Source organism: Camelus bactrianus, chromosome 15 (genome assembly GCF_048773025.1).
Source record: "Camelus bactrianus isolate YW-2024 breed Bactrian camel chromosome 15, ASM4877302v1, whole genome shotgun sequence".
Classification (NCBI taxonomy): domain Eukaryota; kingdom Metazoa; phylum Chordata; class Mammalia; order Artiodactyla; family Camelidae; genus Camelus; species Camelus bactrianus.
Genome location: NC_133553.1, coordinates 46235919 through 46258185, shown reverse-complemented (window position 1 = coordinate 46258185; position 22267 = coordinate 46235919). Strand labels below are relative to the sequence as shown.

Here is a 22267-nt window from a genome sequence, read left to right as displayed (position 1 = left end):
ACTGGGCTTCCGCCTCCTCTTTCAACTCATCTGTGAGCTCTTGGGGGCGGGGCCTGGGTTGACCTCACCAGCCCATCCCCAGGCTACGCAATGCCTGGCACACAGTACTCAATAACTATCTGATGGAAACAATAACTGGATGCACCTCTCTTGCTGCTACTTTAACTTGAGCCAGTGAAGTGATCTGGGTTCAGGATCTGAGGCACTCTTGTGCCAAAGGGTGTCTTTATTTATTTTTGTTTGGAGAAGGCTGAGGTCTGACTCACGAAGGGTCTGGAGTGGGACAACCCAGCCCATCACGGCCCCACAAGGTCCTGGAAAACAGGCAGACTGAGGTCTGGTTAATGGGGTTTCCTCTCCCAGCAGCGGTCAGCCTGGGGCACCAGAGTTCCCTGATTGCTGGTAGGAGATAGAACCAGAAATAGCATGAACCAGGGTTTGGGAAAATTCCATCAAGATGGATGGGCTAAGAGAAGTTTAGGGACTTGGTGGGTATGTTCCCAACCCTTGTGGTTGGTGTTAGGGGAAAGCCACATTCCTATCCCCTTTGGCATTTCTTCAGAAGTAAGGTCTTAGATTTAAGAGGTCTGGGGCTGATCCAGGGGGAAGGACACACTTTTAGTGGCTGCAGTGGGGGAGTGAGGCAACACTTCTGGAAACTGAGTTATAAGTCACTCCAGATCCTTCTGAGAAATTGCATCTGAGAAGCAAAGCTAGTGGACCTGCCTTTTAAATCACCCCAAGGCTACGGAGGGCTAGAGGCCCGGTGGGCTGTGGCAGTGTCTGGACCCCATCCTGGACATGGGCAGGCTGCCTGAATGCTTGCTTCCTGTCTGGTTGGCGCAATTCTTTCAGAGCCCTTACTGAGCTGAAGTCATAAACACAAGCTTTCCGAGGAGCCAGCAATCTCTGTTTCTGTCTTCATCTGATGACCAGGAAATCAACAGATGACTTTATTCTAAAGCACTGAGGAAACTCCCTGATCTTCAAGGAAGGCTGTGGCATGGGGCTGTAGTGCCCAGGCTGGTCCCAGACCCCGCCTTCATCTCTGCCCGGCCTGACAGCAAGGGTGTAGGTAGCAGACTGACCACAAGCCAGAGTCCCCTGCCCCATGCATGTGACCAGAACTGGGGAGACATGCTATTTCTCGGGAGACGTGCTACCTCCATATGGTCTCCAAAATGCCAGCTTTCAGGTTCCAACTCCCTCTTGAGTCTTCTCCGACATCAGAGAAGACCCACTCCATCCACCTTCCCCTCCCTGTCCCCATGGCACTTTCTGGAACAGGCATGTGCTCCCTCCTCCTAACATTTTTCTGTGTGTTACATTTTCCTCTCCTATCCCTCAAGGTACCCACTGCAAAGCAGGGCACACAGCCGTCCCTTAATATTCATTTGCCCAGAATCATTTTATTCACTGCAACAGTCAAACTCAAAATTTCTCTTTGCTTTAAAATGTCAATATTATCTAAGTTCTACTTTCTTCTTTTAAGTATCCTAAAAACAAAAGGGAGAATTTAAATAGACCGCTGGCTCAACCTCAGTCAACTGGATTTTTACATATACGCATGTATTCATTATACCCATATACAGACAGAGGATGTGTGTTTATGTTTATACACACATGCTCACCTTTGAAATTCAGTGAAATAAGGAATGTGTAACTGCCAGTGTCTTGCCTGACAAAAATGAGGGTTGGAACAGAAATTCAAGTTAGCTACCATTTGCCTAGAAGTTTCTCTAGCATATTCTTCTAGCGCATCCCTCCTTTTCAATTTTGTGAACCAAGAATTGATTGTACTTTCGGATTTTCCTTACAGGAAACAGAGCCAGACACACAGAGCATTCATCTGGCACTGGGCTGCCAGCAGAGACTTTTACAGCATCTTACCTTGCCATGGTGATGCCCCACCATTTTTTAATCCATTTCCTTCTTAGAATGTGGTGGCCAGAACAGATGGTTTGATTCCTGACTCTGTGGTCTGAGCAATGTTAAGGGCGGTGGCATGAGACTTTCTCCTTGGTAGAAACTCTCAAATTAAACCAATGCCTAAGATAGAACCCATGTTTTATCATTTCTTAAGCAACTGTGATAAAACACTGATGCTCTTAGTTTTATCGATCCAATTTAACCTTGTTATAGATGGAACTGTGTCTCCCCCAAAAGCTGTGTTGAAATCCTAACCACCAGGACCTCAGTACATGATCTTATTTGGAAATAAGGTCTTTGCAGATGGAATCAAATTAAAATGAAGTCATCAGGGTGGGGCCTAATCCAGTATGACTGGTGTCCTTATAAGAAGGGGAAATTTGGACACAGAGACAGACATGCACTGAGGGAGGACCAGATGAAGAGACACATGGGGAATGCCTCGTCAAGAGGGGAGGGATGCGGCCACAAGCCAAGAAACACCTGGCACTACCAGGAGCTGAAAGAGGCGAGGAAGGATTTCTTCCCCTACAGGTTTCAGAGGGACGCTGGCTCTGCAGATGCCTTGGTCAAAGATGTCTAGCATCCAGAACTGTGAGACAATAAATTTCGTTCTTGTAAGCCACCTGGTTTGTGGTACTTTGTTATGGTAGCCCTGGAAAACATACAAACCCCAATCTTCTGAAATGATTTTCTGTATCCAAATGTAATCTTTACATTTATAACCTTGGCTTCTTTTTCTAGTGGTACTTACTTCTAGCCTGTCAAGATTACAATGGTTTGCTAACACATCTCTCTGAATCTTGAATTATTTGCCAAGGAAGTGGGGAAAATAAATATACCTAGCTTGCTGAGGATTGTATGAGAGCATATAAGGAAACCTCATGTAAACTCTAAAGCACAATGTGAATGTCATTTTAATTCTATCATCCATCTTATCTGCCATCTTCTTCAGCTTTTTGTCATCCTAAAATTTGATTGGCATACCTCCCATCTATCAAGATGTATAAAAAAATATTGGATAAGACAGAGTCAGGCCGGGTCAGGCTCAGAGCCCTTTAACCTGCCTCTACAAACTGACAGTCCTACCAGCACCTTTGGGGGACAGTTGTTAAAAATTCACTGTGAATCAACCAGCCATGGTCACTTTCTCCATCTTGTTCAGGAGGATGATATCAAAGACTTCCAATTGTTTTGCTAGAACAAAGACACACAATTCCTGTAGCCCCTAGGTTCCTGGCCATTCCCTGCTCCACAGGAGAGGGTCACGGCAGCGTGGTGGCCTCTGCTGCTGGTACACAGAGATGGAGAGCCACCCAGGGCTCAGGTGGTGACCTCGAATGCCCCTTGCTCCATAATCTGGTCCATTGCCTCTGTCTAAACCACGACTGAGGGAGAGCTGCTTCACTCCTGAGGCACTGCGTGTGTGTGTGTACATATATATGTACATCTGTATTTAAAAATGAACCAAATCTCTCAGACCAACAGGCATTCTGAACAACCCATCACAGCTGAATTCCGTCAAATCGGTGGTTTGCCGGAATTCAGCTATTTCCCCTTTCTCCTTGTCCCTCTGTTATTGTTTTCTAGACTATAAAAAATATACACTTTTACAAATTCAACTTGAAGAGTTGTTTTGGAAACTCTTATTAGCTCACATTAACCTCTTCCTGCACACCCTCAAATACTTTGGTGATCAAAGGAGTTTCGCCAGCTATAATCTGTCTATAGGTGAGTGGTCTCTAGGGGGCTACAGACCCAGCCCTCTGGAATCTCCATTACAGGGGAAGGGAGGTATCCCCGTTATAAAGAAATTATCAAACTTGGAACACTTTTTATGATGCTTTTTAAACAACATTTTGGGGCATCTACCTGAAGGTTTGTAGGGAAGGCTGTGCCAGTTTAGAAACTTAACAGACGCTTGGAAGGAAAACCCAAGACACAACTCCCTGTATCCCCGGCTCCCACAGGAGAAGGGGATGTGGCCCTTATGTGCCCTTGGTAAAGTGGGGGGCTTGTTAAGGTGATTCCAAAGCTGTTTCTACCTGCAAATTCTATGGCTCAATCATTTTAAGTAAAATAAAGTATTTCAAGCAAGCTTCTTGACCTAGGTTCTCAGTTCTAGAGCAAGACTGGCAAAGGATCTGGCCCTCTGACTGGCCAGTTGGCAAATGTTTTAGGCTTTGTGGGCCATGGGATCTCCAACACGACCACTCCACTCTGCCTTGTGGCTCCAGAGCAGTCCTAGACAAGACGTCAGTGACTGAACATGGCTGCATCCCAGTAACACTTTATTTATGGGCACGAACATTCCAATGTCTTTTAATGGTCAAGTGTCACCAAACACTCTTCTCTGACCATTTAAGAAAAATGTAAACAAATATACGTATATATAAGCATGACTGGGACATTGTGCTGTACACCAGAGAATGACACATTGTAACTGACGATACTCCACTATTAAAAAAAAAAAAAAAAGAAAGAAAAGAAAAATGTAAAACCCATTCTCATTCTGAGGGCTTCACAAAACAAAGCAGTGGACAAGATTAGGCCTTTGGGCCAGAGTTTGCCAAACCGTGCATCAGAGAAGGAACTTCAGGGCTTCTGTGAACCTCGTAAAATACAGTCCTGTGTGCAGTCTGTATGGGCACACTTGGTTTTTCCTGGAGAGAGTACACCATCAGATTTTGGAAGGGGTGCTGACTTCATGGCTAAGTTATGGACCACAGACATAAAGGCTTCCCCTCATACCAGGCCTGAATTTCACTGAGGTACAATCACTCTCTCAGAGGAGTCCACAAAGAGAAGAAAACCCTGACAGTCTCAGGACCTGAAATGACACCCTTTGCTCAAGTCCCTCGTATCATGGGGCCTCAGCCTGGGGCGTTCCCTTTGGCCTGTGTGGTGCTATATGGGAAGGCTGACGTGTCCCTAGGAAAATGGTTGAGAAAAGTCTCCAGGATGCAGGCTGTGTGTCTGAGGCTCTTTCAAAACCAAGAGAAGCTATCTGTCTCAGACACAGTATTTCTTCATTCCTTTTAGGGAAGGAGACATTTCTGGATGGGTCTGAAGGGCGGTGCTGATACCTGCCTCCCCAAACCCTCCCAACCCTGCCCAGCTCCACACGTAGGCACACCTTCAGCTGTGACTATTTGACTTTAAAACTTGGTAACAAAAGTATAAAGCATACGTTTCAGCCAAGATTCATTTTGGGCCATGTGGTTGTGGACATATTCTCATTGCCTGTACAGTGCTTACTGGCCCTTGGCGACCTTCAGTTTGAAATTTGTAAATGGCCTAGAGGCAGCTCCAGGTGCTCTAAGAATCTTGGCTCCCCAGTGAGGCAGGCAGCATTTTGGGGCAAGTCGGGCCACCTGCATCTTCTGGCACCAGTGGTACCCAGCTCACAGCTGGGCCCTAACTAAGTGGACCCTGCTGAGTCCCCAGACAGTGGCCCAGAGCAGAAGCTTTTCTCACAGAGGGGAGCCTGCCACCCTCCAAGACCACTCAAGAGAGGAAAGGAGTGCCCCTTTCCCACTCAAATGCTGCAAAGGAGCTTTGAAACAGCTCCTGCGGCCACGAGGCCTCCAATCTGCTGCCAACAAGAAGGGTCTGGAGCTGCCATGTGGGAAAGAAATGCCCCTTCCTGGGGAACCATCCTCAACCCAGGCTGGACCCCCTCACACACCTCGATCGCCCTGTGCCTCTCTTTCCTGAGTCCTTCTTGTCACTGGGGCTATAAAATGATTTAATTTGTAACTGTCTCCTCCACAGGCTGGAGGCATCACTTGGGTGTCTGTTGTGTATTTCCAGTACCAGCACCGTGCTTGACACGGCTCAGTTCCTCTGAGTGGGCAGCATAATAAAGCTTGTGGATGGAGACCTTCCCAGGTGCCAGGCGCTACATCATGAAGCTCACCTGCCTGATTTATTTAAACTCATGCCCACCTCACTGGGAGGCTGTGCTGCTACTACCCCCACCAGAAAGACTAGCAAACAGCTTGCCTGAGGTGCACCAGCCAGAGGTGGAGCCAGGATGGAATTCATTCCGTCCCCAGGGCCGTGTCCCTGGCATCCTGCCTCCTGCCAAGAGGCGTCAACGGGGTCCTCTGTGCAGAGGGCTAGAGCGCTGAGCCCAGCAGAGGCAGCCAGTTCAGTGGCTTCCGCCGATAGTGTTATTGCTAAACACAAACAAGCAAGCAAACAACTGCCTTCTGCCCTGTGTCCCTCACAGTGAGGCCACCATCCCCACCAGGCCATTTGGGGTCATTTCTTAGACATCAGAGGTAAAGAAGAGCACAGCCCTTCTAAATTCTTTATTATGACCGAGAGTAAGAAATACGTCTTATGTGTGATCCAGTGCACATAACCTCATCCCACCACCCCAAGGAAAGACACATCAAGCTACACTTCACTTTTACAATATGTGATGCGCTCTGTGTTTTAGTCTAATACTCTCCTTTGTTCCTTTCTATTCTATTCTTCATTAAAAATGCTTTCTGCACCTAACCCACTAAATTAATTTTACAACCCACTGATGGGTAGACCAGAAGTAGGGGAAAGAGGCACCCAGCAGGGATGTCTGGAACTGAAAGCATGCCGAAAACACAGTATTGACATCCACGAATAAAGAGCCTTAGGAGGAAACAGCGTATCACCTGCCCTGGCTTGCCCAAGGCCTGAGCGCCCATGCCAGGCTCTGCAGCGAGCTGGCCCCATGCAGCGGGACGTGCAGTGGCAGGACCCATGCCTGCTCCTGCTGGAAGTGGGCACACAGTGGCAAAGCCGGCCCCGCTCTGTGTCTAACTGTGGGGCCCTTTCCCGTTTACCATTGGCTTTTCAAAGCAGTGTCACTATTGACAGCTGGTGGGTTTAACTACTCTAGGGAAGCTTTTTTGATGCCCATAGAAGAAACTTTCCAATCTGGTCATGGCAAAAGCCCTGATCCTCCATTCACCAATCTTCCCACCCCTCCGACCCCATATTTATGAAGATGTCCTGGATGGGGATCAAGCTCTCTTGGCCCGGGATTTATTACTGCTCTGCCTGCTGGCTTTGAAACGGGAATTGTAAACATTCTAATAGATGCTTCTCAAGTCAAGATGAGGTCACCCACCTTCTCTTACCATTCAACAATTTCAGATTTCCTAACACAGGATCTCATCACCCCAAATTCCCAGGCATACACTGGAATAGATCTTGAGCCATAAAAGGAGAGATGAGAATTTAGAGATGGAACTGAGACAGAAAGATTCTCTGGAAAACACTGTAGATTTACACAGTTCATTCATTCATTCCGCACATATACATTGAATCCCTACTATGTCCTAGGAGTTGTTGCTGAGGATGCCAACTGTGAACAAAACAGATGAAAATCCGTCCCCTAACACATTAACAAGGGCTTACTTATCGTTGGTGTTGGGTGATGGACCACTGACGAGTCCACTTTTCTCTCTGCTTTAGTACATGCTTGAATTTTTCCATGTTAAAAAGGTAAAAAGATAATTCTCGAATCTCAAACACATGATGCGGAGTAAAAGAAGCCAGACACAAGAAACATACAACATAGCTCCATCTCCATGAAACCCTAGAGAAGAGGAATCTCTTCTCCAGTGACAGAAAGCAGATTAGAGATTGCCTGGGGCAAAGGCACCTGGGACCTTTCTGGATATTCATGTGCTGGTGGTTACAGGGGTGCATCCATTTGTTAAAACACATCCAAATATACACTTTAAACAGGTAAGTTTGAGTGTCTGTAAATTTTATTATAATAAAGTTGACTTAAAAACCACACACATCCCTGCTCTCCTGGAGCATGTTTATGTGGAGCAGCTGGAGGTGGGAGAAATCTTAGGGACCACATGAGCCCCACACTTTACAGGAAGGATGCAGAGACATTCAGGGCCTTGTTCAGGGTCTCACAGACTCCAACAGCAGGGACCTGGACCCAGCCCCGCCCAGCGTCATCCTAGTAGCTCACTGCCCTACAGGCTGGGGGCTAAATTCTTGGAATCCCATGTTCTGGGGTGATGGTTTTCTGACTCATTCGGTGGAATGCCCACATCCCAGGTACCTGGGTACCTGTAGCCAGAATCTGCCACACCTCCCCAGGAAGACCACCAATCCAATCCTGTGCTTTCCAAACACTAGCTGAGGGGCCAGCTGCTTGTGGGGAGGAGGATGGAATGGCTGGAGCCCCAAGTCAAGGTCTGGTTTATTTCCTAAGTCATCGCAGTTGACAAACCCCACTCCAGGCTTATCTTCCCATCTCTTTACTTAAGGCAATCTTCATATTTCGCTGTTCCAGTCATTCTGGACCCTGCCTCATACCTAGCTGGGCTCACACACCTGAAATACTCCACTGACAGCCAAGTTCTGTGGTCGGAGAAAATCCCCTCGGGGTTGGACGAAGTCCCAGAAAGGAGAAGCCCGAATGACATGGAGGGTGGGCAGACTGAGGGCCCATGGGCCAGGCCTTCTCACTTTGAAGAGACTGAGGCTGATGTGGAACCTTAACAAAACTTCACAAACTGAGCCCTCCCCTCCCCCGAGGCCGCCTTCTTCACGCCACCTCTCCCACTCTGCTCTGTCCTCCAACCTCGACAGGCAAACCTCAAGACTCCCCTCCCAATGTCAAATCCTAGAATTTATCCCATTGCCTGGTATTCCTCAAGTATTTCAAGTTCAGTATCTCCTCCTGCCATCTAAACTCCTCACAGTGGTGATGACGTGGATGTGATTGTAGGGGATTCTTTTCTTCTGGGTCATCCTCCCCCTCCAAGGCTTCCCAGAGGACACAAAGCACGTGCTCAGTAAATACCCATTAAAAAGAGTGGATCTGAATCCAGCCTTTCCCTTTTCCTTCCATGCCTCTTCCCATGTAGTTCTCTCCTCCTCACCCTTCCTGGCTTTCTCTGTCAGAGTCTAGCAACTCTCTAGAATCTTCCCTGATGGCACCTGCTCTCCCCACCTTCAGTCAGACACAACCTAGTAGGTTCCATGCTCCCAGGTAGGATGTGTGTGTTACCTCCAGTGCTCATGGGGCGGGAAGGAGATTATATTTAATATACACTAGTCTGGTGAATCCAGGAAGGCGAATCCCAACCTAACAGCTATTAAGTCATAGATAAAAACTTTGGAGGTTATAGAAATGCCCAGCCCAGGCCTCAAATTCCTCCCCGGGGTTGGGGGGCCAGGAGGACCAAGGTGATGCACAGATCGGCCCTCCATCCCCAGGCCACAGGGATGCTCCTGCAGTCAGAATTCCCTCATGGAGGAATCTCCTGCGCAGAGCCAAAGATGCTCCACTGACGCTGTTTAGCTCAGAAATCGTTGGGAAGCTGTGATGGCTACCATCTCAGGGTGGGGACACAGAGCCATGCAGCTGGGCTCGGCAAAAACACTGCTGAGACCAAAGGCAGTGATGGTGAAGGTCGTAAGCTCACAGCATAAAAGGAGGGCGAATAATGGGAGGACCTTTGGGGGTATTCCAAGGGGCAAAAGGGCTGGGAATACTGGCATCTGGGGTGAGTCACTGTCTTGCAGCACCTCCTTTCTAGTCTCCTCCAGCTCAGACCAGCAGCTGTGCTAGAATTAGACTCAGGAGGCTCTCTGGCAGAGTCTGAATTGTGTTCTTTGCCAGTCTACCGATGCCCTTCTGCCCTGTCATGGATGGCTGCTTCCCTGACTGCAGGGTGTCATCTCTCTTCTGAACTCCTGGCCCCTCTCCTTTGGAACAGGAGTATTGCCCAGTCCAGCCTCCCTCAGCTTAGACCCCCACTGTCTCCATCACTATTAGCATCAGTACCATGCCCAACACTCACTGTGTATCCAGGACGGTCCTAATCCTTTTGTATCATTAGTTTTTTTCCCTCCTCACAGCAATCCACTGTGGTAGATATTATTGTCCCCATTCCATGGATCAGCAGATTGAGGCTCAGAGAGATGAGATGACTTTCCCAAGATCCTATTTTCCCAGTTGGAACCTGGCTGTAACTGATTCCACCTCCCAGCCTCCAAACATCACACCACCTCCTGCAATCCTTAACTCTTAACTCTTGGAGTCTTGGGATAAGTGGAAGAGGGGCTTAGCAGGTTAGGTTGGGGGCGGTGAACGGAGAGAAAGAAACTAAAATTTATTGAGAATCTAGAGCGCACAAAGCATCTTAGGTTTGTTATTTAATCCTGCAGTAATTCTATGGGCCAATATTCTCATTCCCATTTTACAGATAAGAAGGTTGGGGCTCAAGGAAGCCAGAAGTAAATTCCCAAGTTCACATGCCTATCCTGTGATAGCAATTTTATTCCCACCCAAGTCTCTGGGGTGAAAGCCAATGCCCTGTCCACTGGGCCAACTACCAAAAACATGTTCCTGGACTTTTCCCATGCCCTCCAGCCCGGGGCCAGTATTCTGGCTCTTGGAGGAATGCTGCAGGCTCTTGGAGGTTAAGGGCTCTTGCTCTGGCATGGATACAGGCCAGCTCCTCACTGACATCTGCCAGGACTGATTGGGCCCTGTTCCCGCTCTATCAGGTGGAAGATGAGGACAGCCTCTCAGGGTTCCTGGGACTCTGTCTTCATGGTCCATGCTGTCAGGGTCCCCAGGCCGGTGGGCTGGCTTTAGGGGAAGGGGCTGCCTGTTGAGCAGGGCTCTTCCTCCGGCTGCTGAGGTGTTGAGAGTGTGAGGGTCTTAGGCCCACTTCCCAGTTTTCTCTCAGCACAGCCCAGTCATGCAGGAGCATGCAGGAGAGGCCTCCCTCAGGGTCCCACCATGCAGTGTGGATGGCTGGATGGAACAGATTATGAGGTTGAAAGGGGCCTCCATGTCACCAGGCCTGAGGGCTCACCTACCTGGAGAGACTCCCCACTCTGGAGGCCTTACCTTAAAGAGGGACATTCACACTGAAGCAAACTTGAAAAGAGAGAACACGTACACAAAGAGAAGTTTACTTGGCCAGCATTTCCCTCATTGTCTTTGGCTTTCACTGAGGACAGCTAGGCTTCTGGGGAGGCAGACCTCTCCCTCCTGCGGGCTTCCCCCCATTCTAGCGCTGAAGCCCTGGGCGCCGTAATCTCAGAGCCTGATGCTTTTGAGGTGGTGGGGGAAGGGAGGAGTGCACAGGAGGGAAGCTGGGAGTGAGCAAAATACCTCCCAGATCCACAATGTCAGATACTGCCCTTTGACCACACCAAACACATCACGTCTGCCCCCTCTGGTCCCTAAGGCAGGCCAGCCTACCCATAACACAAAAGCTAAATGGGCAGCTTTGAATGACAGCAAATGATGCCACCATTTTGGAACCAAATCCCCAGTGGGATAGACCAGTGAATTCTAAGCTTGGAGACTTTTTCCAGCATCAAAGGTCTTAGCTCCAGCCTTGCGGGCTTTTCTCTTCCCCTGCCCGTCCTCTGCTAGGGGTGCTTCACCTTGAAGCAAGCCAGAAAACTGATTTGAGTGCATGGTGGCACCAAGTCTTTAGTTTGGTGTTGAGGGCACATCACTTGTGCAAAATCAGTTGAGCATGTGGGTGGATAGAAGGCAGACAGGAGGAGCACAAAAGGGAAAGTAGAGGAGGGAGAATAGACAAGATAAGAGAGCGGGAGGGAAGATGAGAAGGAAATCTCCACGCAGAAGCAGAGGCTACTGAAAAATGTCCTGGGGTTGGGTTAGTGTGAAGGGGTGAAAACGCAGTCGGACTACTGACAGCTGGTGAGTCAGAGCAGGGGTTAGACAAGGAGGCTTAGGCGCCAGGGAGCAGAAATCTCAGCTTAGCAAACATCTCAAAAAGGCAAAGGCCCGGAGGGGACAGCGGCCAACCTACATGTGTGATAGAACCTGTCCAGAGGCCAAATTCCAGCTACAAATCTGGACAATCTCCTTGGTGGTAACTTTAGAGGGGTGAGGCTTCCCACAGAGGGGACAGAAACCAGGCCTGGGAGCTGTTCTCCTGCCAGAGTCAGCCCCTGTTGGGGTGGATCCAGGGAGCCTGGTCTCCAGCTGAGCCAGCCTGGGCAGAGTGCAAGCTCACCGCACCCACCAGCCACAGAAGGGCTCCTCTGTGCCAGGGGAGTGGGGGTGTCCTGGAAAACGTGTCACTGTGTTTTGGTTCTTCTTAATGCCTAGACTGGACGACATGAGCTCACTCAGCCTCACCTCCAGCACCCACCACCAGACAAAACCAATTTCTCCCTGAATCAGACAGGCAGGATGTACCCCCAGGGTGCTCAGATTCATCAGGGCCATCTGAGGGGTGGAGCAGGAGTTCCTCAGCAGGATTCCAGGGATGGGTGGCATTTTGGTCTACAGGGAATGGGAAGGGGGTAAGTAGAGTCAGCCCAAGACAGAGGAGACCCAGAGTCCCCTCCTGAATGCCCTGGGGACCTTCAGCCTGATGAGATTAGGGGAGTCTGCATTTGCTTTCTCTGCTGCTGAAACACATGCCAACTGTCTCCTTGAGGCCATCACCAAGGTGTCAGGCTGGAGATGTTTGCTCACGGACCTGTCCCCTCCCTTCTCACAGTATCTTTGACCCAGAGTCTGTCCCTAAGATCATAAGAAACTCACACTGTCACCTGTGGCCCAGCATTCTGGGAAGTTGTTACCAATGTCAGTCTTCAAACCAGTTTTCCTTCCTCCCTCTGTCAAAACCTTTCTTTCCCTGCTTTCCTGAGAAGGCATCTGATGTGTCCGCAAGTCACAGGACACCTTAGGCCCAAAGAGAGCCTATCCAGTGTTGGAACTCCCTGTCCTGTGAATAGAAGATGGCTTCCATGGGGGCCCACCTCAATTTCCTAGTGTCTCTTCAGTGACCTCTTGTGTGGGGCTATCTATTCTGTCTGTGGGGGAGACTGGCCCTGGAGCGGGGAGACTGGCCCTGGAGCCCAGAGCCGTCCTCACTGCTGGCATCTGAGCCAGCCAGGCAGGACCATACACCTCCGGGGTGAATCCTGAGTTGGTTAGAGCAGGTGATGGCTTATAAACACCTGTGTGAGTTTTCACACTGGTCCTGAAGGGCTTTCAGAGATGAGAAATACAGTCTATGTCCATCACTGCAGTGGGCTTTAATTCAACTTAAAATCTGTTACACACAAGCCCACAGATGACTCAGGTGGTGCCATTAACATTTTTCAGGAAAGAGTCTTCAGTTAAGGGATAGCTTCAGGACACCTTTCAAATTGCTAACTAGTTGAAGACCATTCTTTTCTTTTCCAAGTTGGTTATATCTCCGGAGAGAAATCTCTAGTTCTAAGGATATAATGTGATCAGAGATCTCAATAACCTGACTAAATCTTTACCGCCATATAGCTGAGACTCAGTAGAATCAGTATCACTCAGCTCCAAATGTGACCAGAAACACCTCTTGCACAATGTAAGTTTCCCTTTTTATCCTTCCTTTAGATGTTCTAATTCTCTTCTCTGAACCGATTTCAAACCAACCAAATAAGCGCCCTTTCCTCTGACCCCCAGCAGTGCCAAGGATGACTCTGGAGGTCTGCAGGGGTGAGCGGGAACATGCACAGAGGGTGATTTCCAAGGCAACGATGAACTCACTCTTTAGGAACGCTAAGACAGTTTGGAACTTGGTGGGAGCTCCTGGATGGCCCCTAGAAACCTACTTGAGGCCCTAAGCAGAGGACGCAAGCATAGTCCTGCCCTTGGGTTGGGGGTCCTCGAGAGACCCAAGAAAGAGAAACACATGTTCCTGGTGTTTTGGGTGGAGAGGGAGTCCCACCTAACCTCCTGACCCAGGATATACTGCTACTGCTGGTTCCTGGGGGTCCCTTATCCCCCTGCCCACAGGAGCACCTATACTCCTGGCCAAGGGACAGCTCTGCGGTGATCCCTGCCTGCCTGGGCCAGATGAGGCCTGCCCACAGTGAACCGGGTCACAAGCTCGGCCTCTGAGTCCCACTTCACTTTTCCCCCAAACTGTGTCTGGTTCCTTACTTGTCCCACAGGCCCACAGAAACCTCACACCTGTCCTTTCCACCCCTCCCTCACTCTGGGGAAGCCAGGTACTGTTCAAAGGGTCACCTCTCTCAGGTCTGCACCTTCACTGGGCTCTGAATTCAGACTTGAGGGTGGGGGCCCTAGCGAGGAAGCCCTAGCAGTGTTCAGGCTTTGGGAAGAGCTTTTGGAGACCAGAGCTTCTCGGGACTTCTGCCACCTCAGAGCTATCGCCTCCACTGGATCTGAGCAATGTCCTGCCGCTGATCTACTCCAGTGAGAGACTCTTCCCTATGAACCCATCCTTTAAAACTTCCTCATGCCTTTTATTGTAAAGATCTTCTCGAATTCCTTGCTCCCACATGGCCTCTCAGTAAAGACTTCCCGCCTGCCTCTGCCCCACCAAGCCCTCTCTCCCCTTTACACCTCTTGTTGATGGTCCCCGGGGTTTACCTGTCACCTGCAACCTGCACCCCAGGAGGGGCTGCTCCTCTAGCCCTGCCCAAGCCCTCTGCAAGGCCAGCATCAAGTCCTTTTGTTGACCTGGAGTCTGGACTGGAGTTGACAGCATTTTGCAGACCTGCATTGGCTGATGGGTCCCTGCTTTCATCTTGGGTTCCTTTTTGTTGGGCTTGGATTCCTTACATGGCTCTACTTCCCAATTTTCTTTGGGTTGGTTAACTTAGATTAAACCCACAACAACATTTCCCCCAGAGATGTGAGTCTTTAGTTTCTCCTCCTCTGTCTGGCTTCTAGTTTCCTGCCTCCCCTGGCTTTGTTGGGGGAATCTCAGCAGTTCATCTTGTCCTTAAAGACCACCTGCAGAGACCCTGAGGCTGGGGAGGGCAGCCTTCAGGCAAGCTGGTAAGTGCGGTGAGCCCTGCTCCAAACCCCCGGCATGGCGGCGGCACAGTAGGCCCCAGAGCCTGGGGAGAGGGGCAGGAGTGGGGGTAATGTTGACAAGGAAGGGAAGGTGAACCTGAGTCTAGCCTGTTCTGAGCTGTGTGCCAGCCAGCAAAAATCATAAAAACCCAAGGAGGAAGCAAACAAGAAATGGTGACAGGACTGAGTGTCCAGGGAACTCCATCTACAATGGTCTTGTCTGGCCAAGGCCCAGACCACACCCTTCAGCTGAGAGTTACCCCCAACACAGAACATTTCAGAGAATCACGGCACTCTTAATCATCATTCCTCAGAAAACCTTCCAGAACATAATGGAATGCCTCTCTCATGATTCCCCAAGCACAGGAGGGTCTTTCCTGTACTTGGAAGTGAGGGAGAAGGGGGTCTTCCGAAAGAATGTGCGGTGACTGCAGGTGGACCAGATGATTCCAGGTCTTCCCTGCCCGAGACCCCAGCCCCACTGCTCTGGGGCTCTGCCCAGTAGCTTCCTATGCTACATGCCTCCCTTCACTCCCAGGATGCTAGCCAGCTGGCTATCCAAATTTTCAGTCTGAATGATTTGCCTCATTGGGCTAGAATCCAACAGAATTAAGAATTTCCCTCTATACACACACACACACACACACACACACACACACACACTCCTTACAGCAGCAGATCACTGCCACGACACGGTCTTTGCTCTCAGAGTCAAGTCCGGGATCGGATCGCCAGTCCTATTCCTCTTTCCAACCGCTTTATTGCACCCTCCCCCAAATGGCATCATCACAACAGTCCCAAGAACCTGGAAGGAAATGTGTGCTGAGGCCAGAGAGAGGTCAGAAGGGAGAGCAGGCCAGGGAAGGCAGAGACATGGCCTAAAGAAACGGCCTCTTACAGAGCTGGCCCCATGCGCCGCCCCAGGGACAGTCCTCCCCAGATGCCAGTCTCTGAGTCTCAGCTTCCTGCTCTGTGCTCACTCCACATAATTACTGCGATGGTTATCTAGTTAATATTTTTCTTTAAACTGACTTGTTAAAAAAATTACCTATAAAGAAACAATATCTCTACCACATATGGAAAGCTAGTATCATTTATAATTTTTGATCAAATAACTCTGTATTAAAATCAAAATGTTCTTCTGTGTCCCAAATAAGGTATCATCTTGGTGACAGCTCCCAGTTATGTATTGTCAACAGTCAACTCCCAAGGCCATCGAGACTCTCTCCTAGGGCCCCTCGGTGACCACCTTCCCTGGTCAGCTTGGTTGTCAGAAGTGCCCAGACCCTCCCTCTGTGCTCAGGGAGCAGGCTGCCCCTCAGCGGGGAGCGGGCTCGGGGCCTACTTACAATTCGAGGTTTGAAGGGTGGTTTGATCTTCTTCTGCTCCAGAAGCACCCAGTCGATCTCCTTGAAGAATGGGTGCTGTTTGATGGCATCCTCGCCATTCTGCGCTGCCACACAGCCCAGGCGCTTGTTGGGGTTCTTGGTCATGAACTGTGGGGATGGGGACAGAGACAGGATCAGGGACAAAGGTCCAGCAGGCAGGCACAGGCTGCGAGGGAAAGATGGAAGGCAGCCAAGGCAGCGTCTTCAGTATCCCCTCCCAAGCCTGTTTTCTGCACTTTCAGGGGCTTTGCCCCTCAGGGTGCTCTTTCTTTTTTTTAATTGAAGTATACTTGATTTACAATGTTGTGTTAGGTTCTGGTGTACAGCATTGTGATTCAGTTATAGACACATATATTCTTTTTCATATTCTTTTTCATTATAGATTATTATAAGATACTGAGTATAGTTCCTTGTGCTAAACAGTAGGACCTTGTTTACAATTCTTATAGAATTATAAGAATTTGCACCAGCCACCATTTGACACCAGTATATATATGCATTGACTCATTTCATCCAAATGCAAAGCTCTAAGATACTATTATTATCCCTATTTTATAAGTAGGTAGTTGAGGCACAGAGAGGTTAATTAACTTTATAATCTCTCTTTGGCCAAGGACAAACAGCCAACAAGGTATCAAACCAGGAATAGGAACTCAGACTCCTTCCAACTCCCTGATTCTCCTCAGATTCTCAAGGCTTCTCATCAGGGCAACTAAAGTCTGATAAACTCACACTGAGAGCTCAACAGTCCTTCTGGAGGTAAGGAAAGAAAACAGTTAAGGTAAATTATCAAAGGCACCTCCTCCCCTTTCCTCTTCTTCCTCCTACTTTAAAAAAAATTGAATTTGTAATCTCTCACACAAAATACCCACATAGATTAACAGATAAAAAACAAGAAAAAGAAAGGCTTATTATTTCTCAATGCTTGTCTATAAAAACCACATGGATGTGTTTTATACTTTTTGGTTGGTGTCTTGTGATCCTCACACATCCAGGTGAAATTATTCTTCCTATTCAATGAGTCAGCCCTGATGGAAAATATTAATTTACCCGAGCAGGTGTATATCGGAAAAAAAACCCAGTGCTGGTAGGTGAAAGTGTTTCTGATAGCTGCCCAAATACAGGCAGGGCTGTACCTGTGCCTGTGTGTCAGAGACTGAGTGTTATATTTCATGGGGTGAAGGCTGAGTCTGGATTTAAACAAAGGAATGTAAGAGGACAAACTATAATCCAAATGAATAAATCTATAATGATAGCATTTCAGGCTTTATCAGCAAGGGAGATTTTCTTGGGCAGGGAGAGCCTCTCACTGACTCCTGCCTGGTACCTGGAAACCAAAGCATCTGAGCCCGGACTAAATGCTACTGGAGAAGGGAGAGCCACAGATAAGACAGTGAAGGCATGCTTGGTGAACGTGAGTTGGGAATGGTGCCAATGCACATCATCCTTCTAACCGAGTGGTTGGCAGAGGTCACCCCTGCTTAAACAACCCGATTACTATCACCCACAGGATAAAGTCTACACCCCTAAGTTTGGCACACAGAAACTACTCAGTCTGAATCTGGTCTCTCTTGCTGACCTTTTGCATCCTTTATTCCCCAGGTCGAAGGCCTCTCTCCAATCCCCAAGTATCCTCTAGGAACCAGTCAAAATGCTGCCTCCTCTGTGAAACCTGTCCAGATTCACCCCTCTGTGGATATCTGAGACCCCATGCTTCTTGTTTATTTGAATTATAATTTGCTTAGACATCTCCTTTCCTTGGTGAGCTTTATGATCTAGGAATCAGTCCCGTATTCCCAGCACCTGGCTCAGTGCCTGGCTCCCCTTGTGCGCTCAGAACACTGAGACGACTGAAAAGGGGGTTGAAGGCTGGGCCTCAGGGCACGGTGCTGAGGAGGGGAGGCAGCAGGACCGCCACTTACTGTTGCACAGGTTGTGCACTGCGTAATTCTATGATGCATATAGCCTTCTTGAGAGTTCTGCACATAGGCAGCAGCCTTCAGAGACATGGTTCAGTGACCAGAGTCATGGAAAATCCAGTCTGGCCCTAGAATCAAGTGACAATGTGAGGAAGTGAAGTGTTCCAAGGCCACAGGAATAGAAGACTTCTCCTTACTTCCTCAGCTTTTTCTGTCCTCCCACTTCTGGAAGGGGAAGTATCAGGGTGATGGATAAACATACAGGTTCTAACGTCTCAGGAAGCCGACCCCAGGCCAGAGGCTCTTTCCTTTTCCCGGAGACTTTACCCTTACCAACCAACTGACACAGGCATGATCTCCTGCTTCTGAATCTCTGTAGGTCAAAGTTTCTCAGCCTCTGTGCTAAAGATATTGTGGACTAGATACTTTGTTTGGGGGTCTCCTGTGCAGTGCAGGATGTTCAGTGGCAGCTTTGGGCTTTATCCACTAGATGCTAGCTAGCACCATCCCCCCCAAGTTGTGACAACTAAAAACATCTCCAGATGTTGCCAAATGTCTCCAGGGCGGGGTGTGTGTGTGTGTGTGTGTGTGTGTGTGTGTGTGTCTGTGTGTCTGTGTGTCTGTATGTGTGTGTGTGTGTGTGTGTGTGTGTGTCTGTGCGTGTGTGTGTGCGTGTGTGTGTGTTGGGATGGCAAATCACCCCCACGTGGGGTGCAGGGGACTCAAGCTGGTGTTCAGTGCTCAGGGTGAGTGACCAGCTCTGCTGGGGGAGTTCTGGCTGCCTCCGAGTCTACAGGTTTTTCTTAGCCAGCACCTGGCACAGTGCCTGGCACATACGAAATGCTCAGTAAGTATGTGTTGAATAAATAAACGCATGAGTGAACACACTCTATTGCTTCCTTCACTGCTCTAATCCCAACTGTGACCACGCACGGATGTGTTTTGTATTTACTGCCCCATCTTCTCCCGCCAGATCGCAAGCTCCACAAGGCAGGGCTGATGGCTGTTATGTTCACCAATGCTTACTTAGCATCTGGCACGAGGCCCGATACACAGGAAACACTCAACACATAGTAGTTCATTCAATCAATGAATGGGTGGGAGAGAAGGTAGAGAAAGAAGCAGATGAGGAAGAGAGGGAAGGAATGAGGTGAGGGAAAGCAGGGAGGAGGAGGGACAAAATGAACTACAGAAAGAGCAGCCTGTTCTGAGGTGGCACTTCCCAAAATATCGTACGTGTCCCCCGAGACACCTGCAAAATGATTTTAGGTCTTTTTACCATTTTGATATGATGATGTATGTTAATTAATTATGGCAAGTGATACTATTTTCCAATAATTTAATTTCCCATTAATGAGAATAATACAACATTTCTTTGTAAAATACACATAATTAGGTAACTATTGGAAATTGATGAAAAAACAAGAAAAATAAAGTGGATATTTGGATACGGCAGATTCTGTGACTGTGGCATCTCTTTCTCTTCCTCTCTCCCCCTCTGAACGTTGGGGCATTCTGATGGGCAAAAAGGAGCCTGGACTGGAAGTCAATGTTCCTGGGCTGTCACCCTGGTCCTGCCTCAAACCAGTAGGGCGACCTTTCCCAGGTAAACTGGTCTGCTTACCTTTCCTACACCTCAGCTTCCCCGGCCTCCTCCTAAGGGGGGCAGGTAACCACTTACTTGTCTTATTGCAGCAACGGCTGCGTTGAGCAAGTACTAAGCATCATCACCTGTGAGGGACTATTTGCAGGGATGGGGACAGTCCCTATTATGTGTCTGAATTCAGCATGGCTGCAGAGAGCTTGAGTGGACACTTCTGATCAGCGATGCTGCTGTGGACACAGGGGCACAATGCCTCTCCCCCTCTCTCCTCCACTCACCTCCCACCCCAGCTGTCACGGGCCCCAGAGCAAAACAGGCCATGAGTGGCAGGTAAAGAAGGAGGGTCCAGCCCCCAGAGTATCAGCAGCAGGGGGGATCCGAGCATAGCAGGGGTTGGTTCTGTCCCCACTGAAGTACTGGAGGACACGCACATGCATAGAACTTTCCCCAGGAAACACAGACATGGTGTCCCTTTCTCACAAGAAGAGCAATTTGTCCCAGGCCCCATTTCTCCCTATAGTAGGCCTGGGCTCTCAGGGGGTGGCCACCCCCTACCCCTGGCATTCAGCAGTCAGCAGAGCTGGGACAAAGAGAAAGAGAGAGAAAGGAGGAGTGGGTTGCAGGAGAGAGAGACAGACAGGCAGAGGTGGGAAGGCCAAGGGAGCAGAAAGCAGGTGAGGGCTGACAACTCACAGCTTTTAGGATGCTGACGGCCTCCTTGCTGAGCCAGACTGGGTAGAGCACGTCGTCATGGAGGATGGACTCAAACAGATCGTCCTCATTGTCTGCCTCGAAGGGGGGCTGCCCAGCCATCATCTCATACATCAGCACCCCCAGGGCCCACCAGTCCACTGAGGGGCCGTACTCCAACTCCTGCAGGATCTGTTCAGGAAATGGCAGCGTCAGGGCACCAAAGGCTGCCCCCCAGGACCATGCCTGTACCACCGCACCTTCCTGTGGGGAGGCCCGCATCTTCAATTCCAGCTCGCTCCTTCATAGCGGAGCTGTGTTACAAAAAATCAGGTTCTAAGCCAGCAAATTAGTGACAACTGAATTTGGGAGGCACTCTGTTGGTGGCCATCTTTCCCTAGTTGACACCCAAAGCCTGTCCTCCGGGGGAACAAATTGCTCTTTCTTTGCTTGAGCATTGGTTGAAGTTCCTGACTTGCATTTTGAAAACCAAGTAACTGCCCTATCCCAATTTTATCTGCAGTGCTGGCCGTGTGCCGGAAGGAGGCGGAAGACCAACCAGGAAGTACCCATTTTCACCCCACATTTGGCATTACATTTTCTGGGTGATCTCAAGCCAGTCACTTGACTTCCTCATTTCTCAGATGAAACTCAGACTGTCAGCTTAACCTCACAAGTTTAATTAAGGTGGATGATTTTGAAAGCCTATTGCAAAATATAGAGCTCTATATAATTGGAAGGTGCCACTAAATCCAATTTTTCTTCTATGAGGTTTGGTCTCAGTGTGTATATTGGATGCAGCAGGCCAATGAGGTGTGTGTGGCTCAGAGCAGAAATAATGCTGAGCTGTTCCCACCACTAAGGAAGGGATTGTGAAGTGATGTTTCTATCCTGCAATGATGTTTTCCTTTTATCAGTCAGGGCAGGACTGGGCATGGTGCTGCCCAGAAACAGGAGGGTGGGTAAGAGGACATCTCTGGCTGCTCTCAGTGCTACAATTCTACAAAGAACTCCAAAAAAAAGTGAGGATGTAGGAGAGAATCACGATCAGAGTGCATGTCCTCAAAGAGGGTATATTTTGAGGACTCCCCCCAAAATGGCAAAGGCTATTCCAGCTTGCAGGACACCTCAGGCAGGTAACCTCTCAGGTAGCTTGTTTCAGAACAAGGCTCAGTTCTCCGGTTCTCAGATTCCAAGATGGAAGAGGAGGCTGAGCCTGAGTATCTGGGCTTTCCTTGGGTTACTCAAAACACCCTTCTAGAGATTGTAGATTGCAGATTGTTTGGGATTAAATAAAAAGATGGGCAGAAACATTTTGAAAATGGTAAATAAAAAGATGGGCAGAAACATTTTGAAAAAAAGCACATTTTAGGAATCTTCTGAATTTAGAGTGAAGAGGAATGTCAGAAAATGCAGCCAACTTCAAATTATTTGGGCTCGTAACCTGTTTGGCTAGTACCTTTGGTCTCTTAGCCCGGTGGTCAGCACATGGTGTCTGGAAGGTCAGAGTCACAAGCTCCGCTGAGAAGCCAGTCATGCTGCTATGTTCCAAAGCTAAAACTAGCGCCTCCTTCAATCTTGAAAGACCTAGTGCCCCAACCTGGGCCACCATGGTACCACCTTCAAGGTCATGGTTATCACTCATCTCCTCCAGAAAGCTTTCCTGGATTTCTCCAAACTTTCTCCAATCCTCTGATACCCTAAGACCTTTGCCTATCCCTAAGATTTGGCAGACACTTTCCATATACTACTGTGATTTTAGTTATGTTTTTCAAGTGTCTCCCCAGGGCATCCATAAGCCACCAGAGGGCAGGGGCTCTAGCATTTTTCTGAATCTACCCCGTGACCAGCCCAGTTCCAGCACTCAGGAGACTGGCTGCCATGTGTGCCCACTGAGGGCATCTTCCTG

At 49.0% G+C, this 22267-nt stretch overlaps 1 protein-coding gene across 2 annotated transcripts in view; it reads right to left on the bottom strand.

The window, feature by feature from the left end:
* PRKCE (protein kinase C epsilon) overlaps positions 1-22267 on the bottom strand; it is a 470104-nt gene that overhangs the window by 7878 nt on the left and 439959 nt on the right. For both annotated transcript variants that reach the window (XM_074378800.1, XM_010967731.3), the window contains exons 13-14: positions 20362-20550; positions 16108-16254 (exon numbers count right to left, since the gene is read on the bottom strand). In XM_074378800.1, the coding sequence (XP_074234901.1) occupies positions 16108-16254; positions 20362-20550 (336 nt within the window). The remainder of the gene's footprint in view (positions 1-16107; positions 16255-20361; positions 20551-22267) is intronic.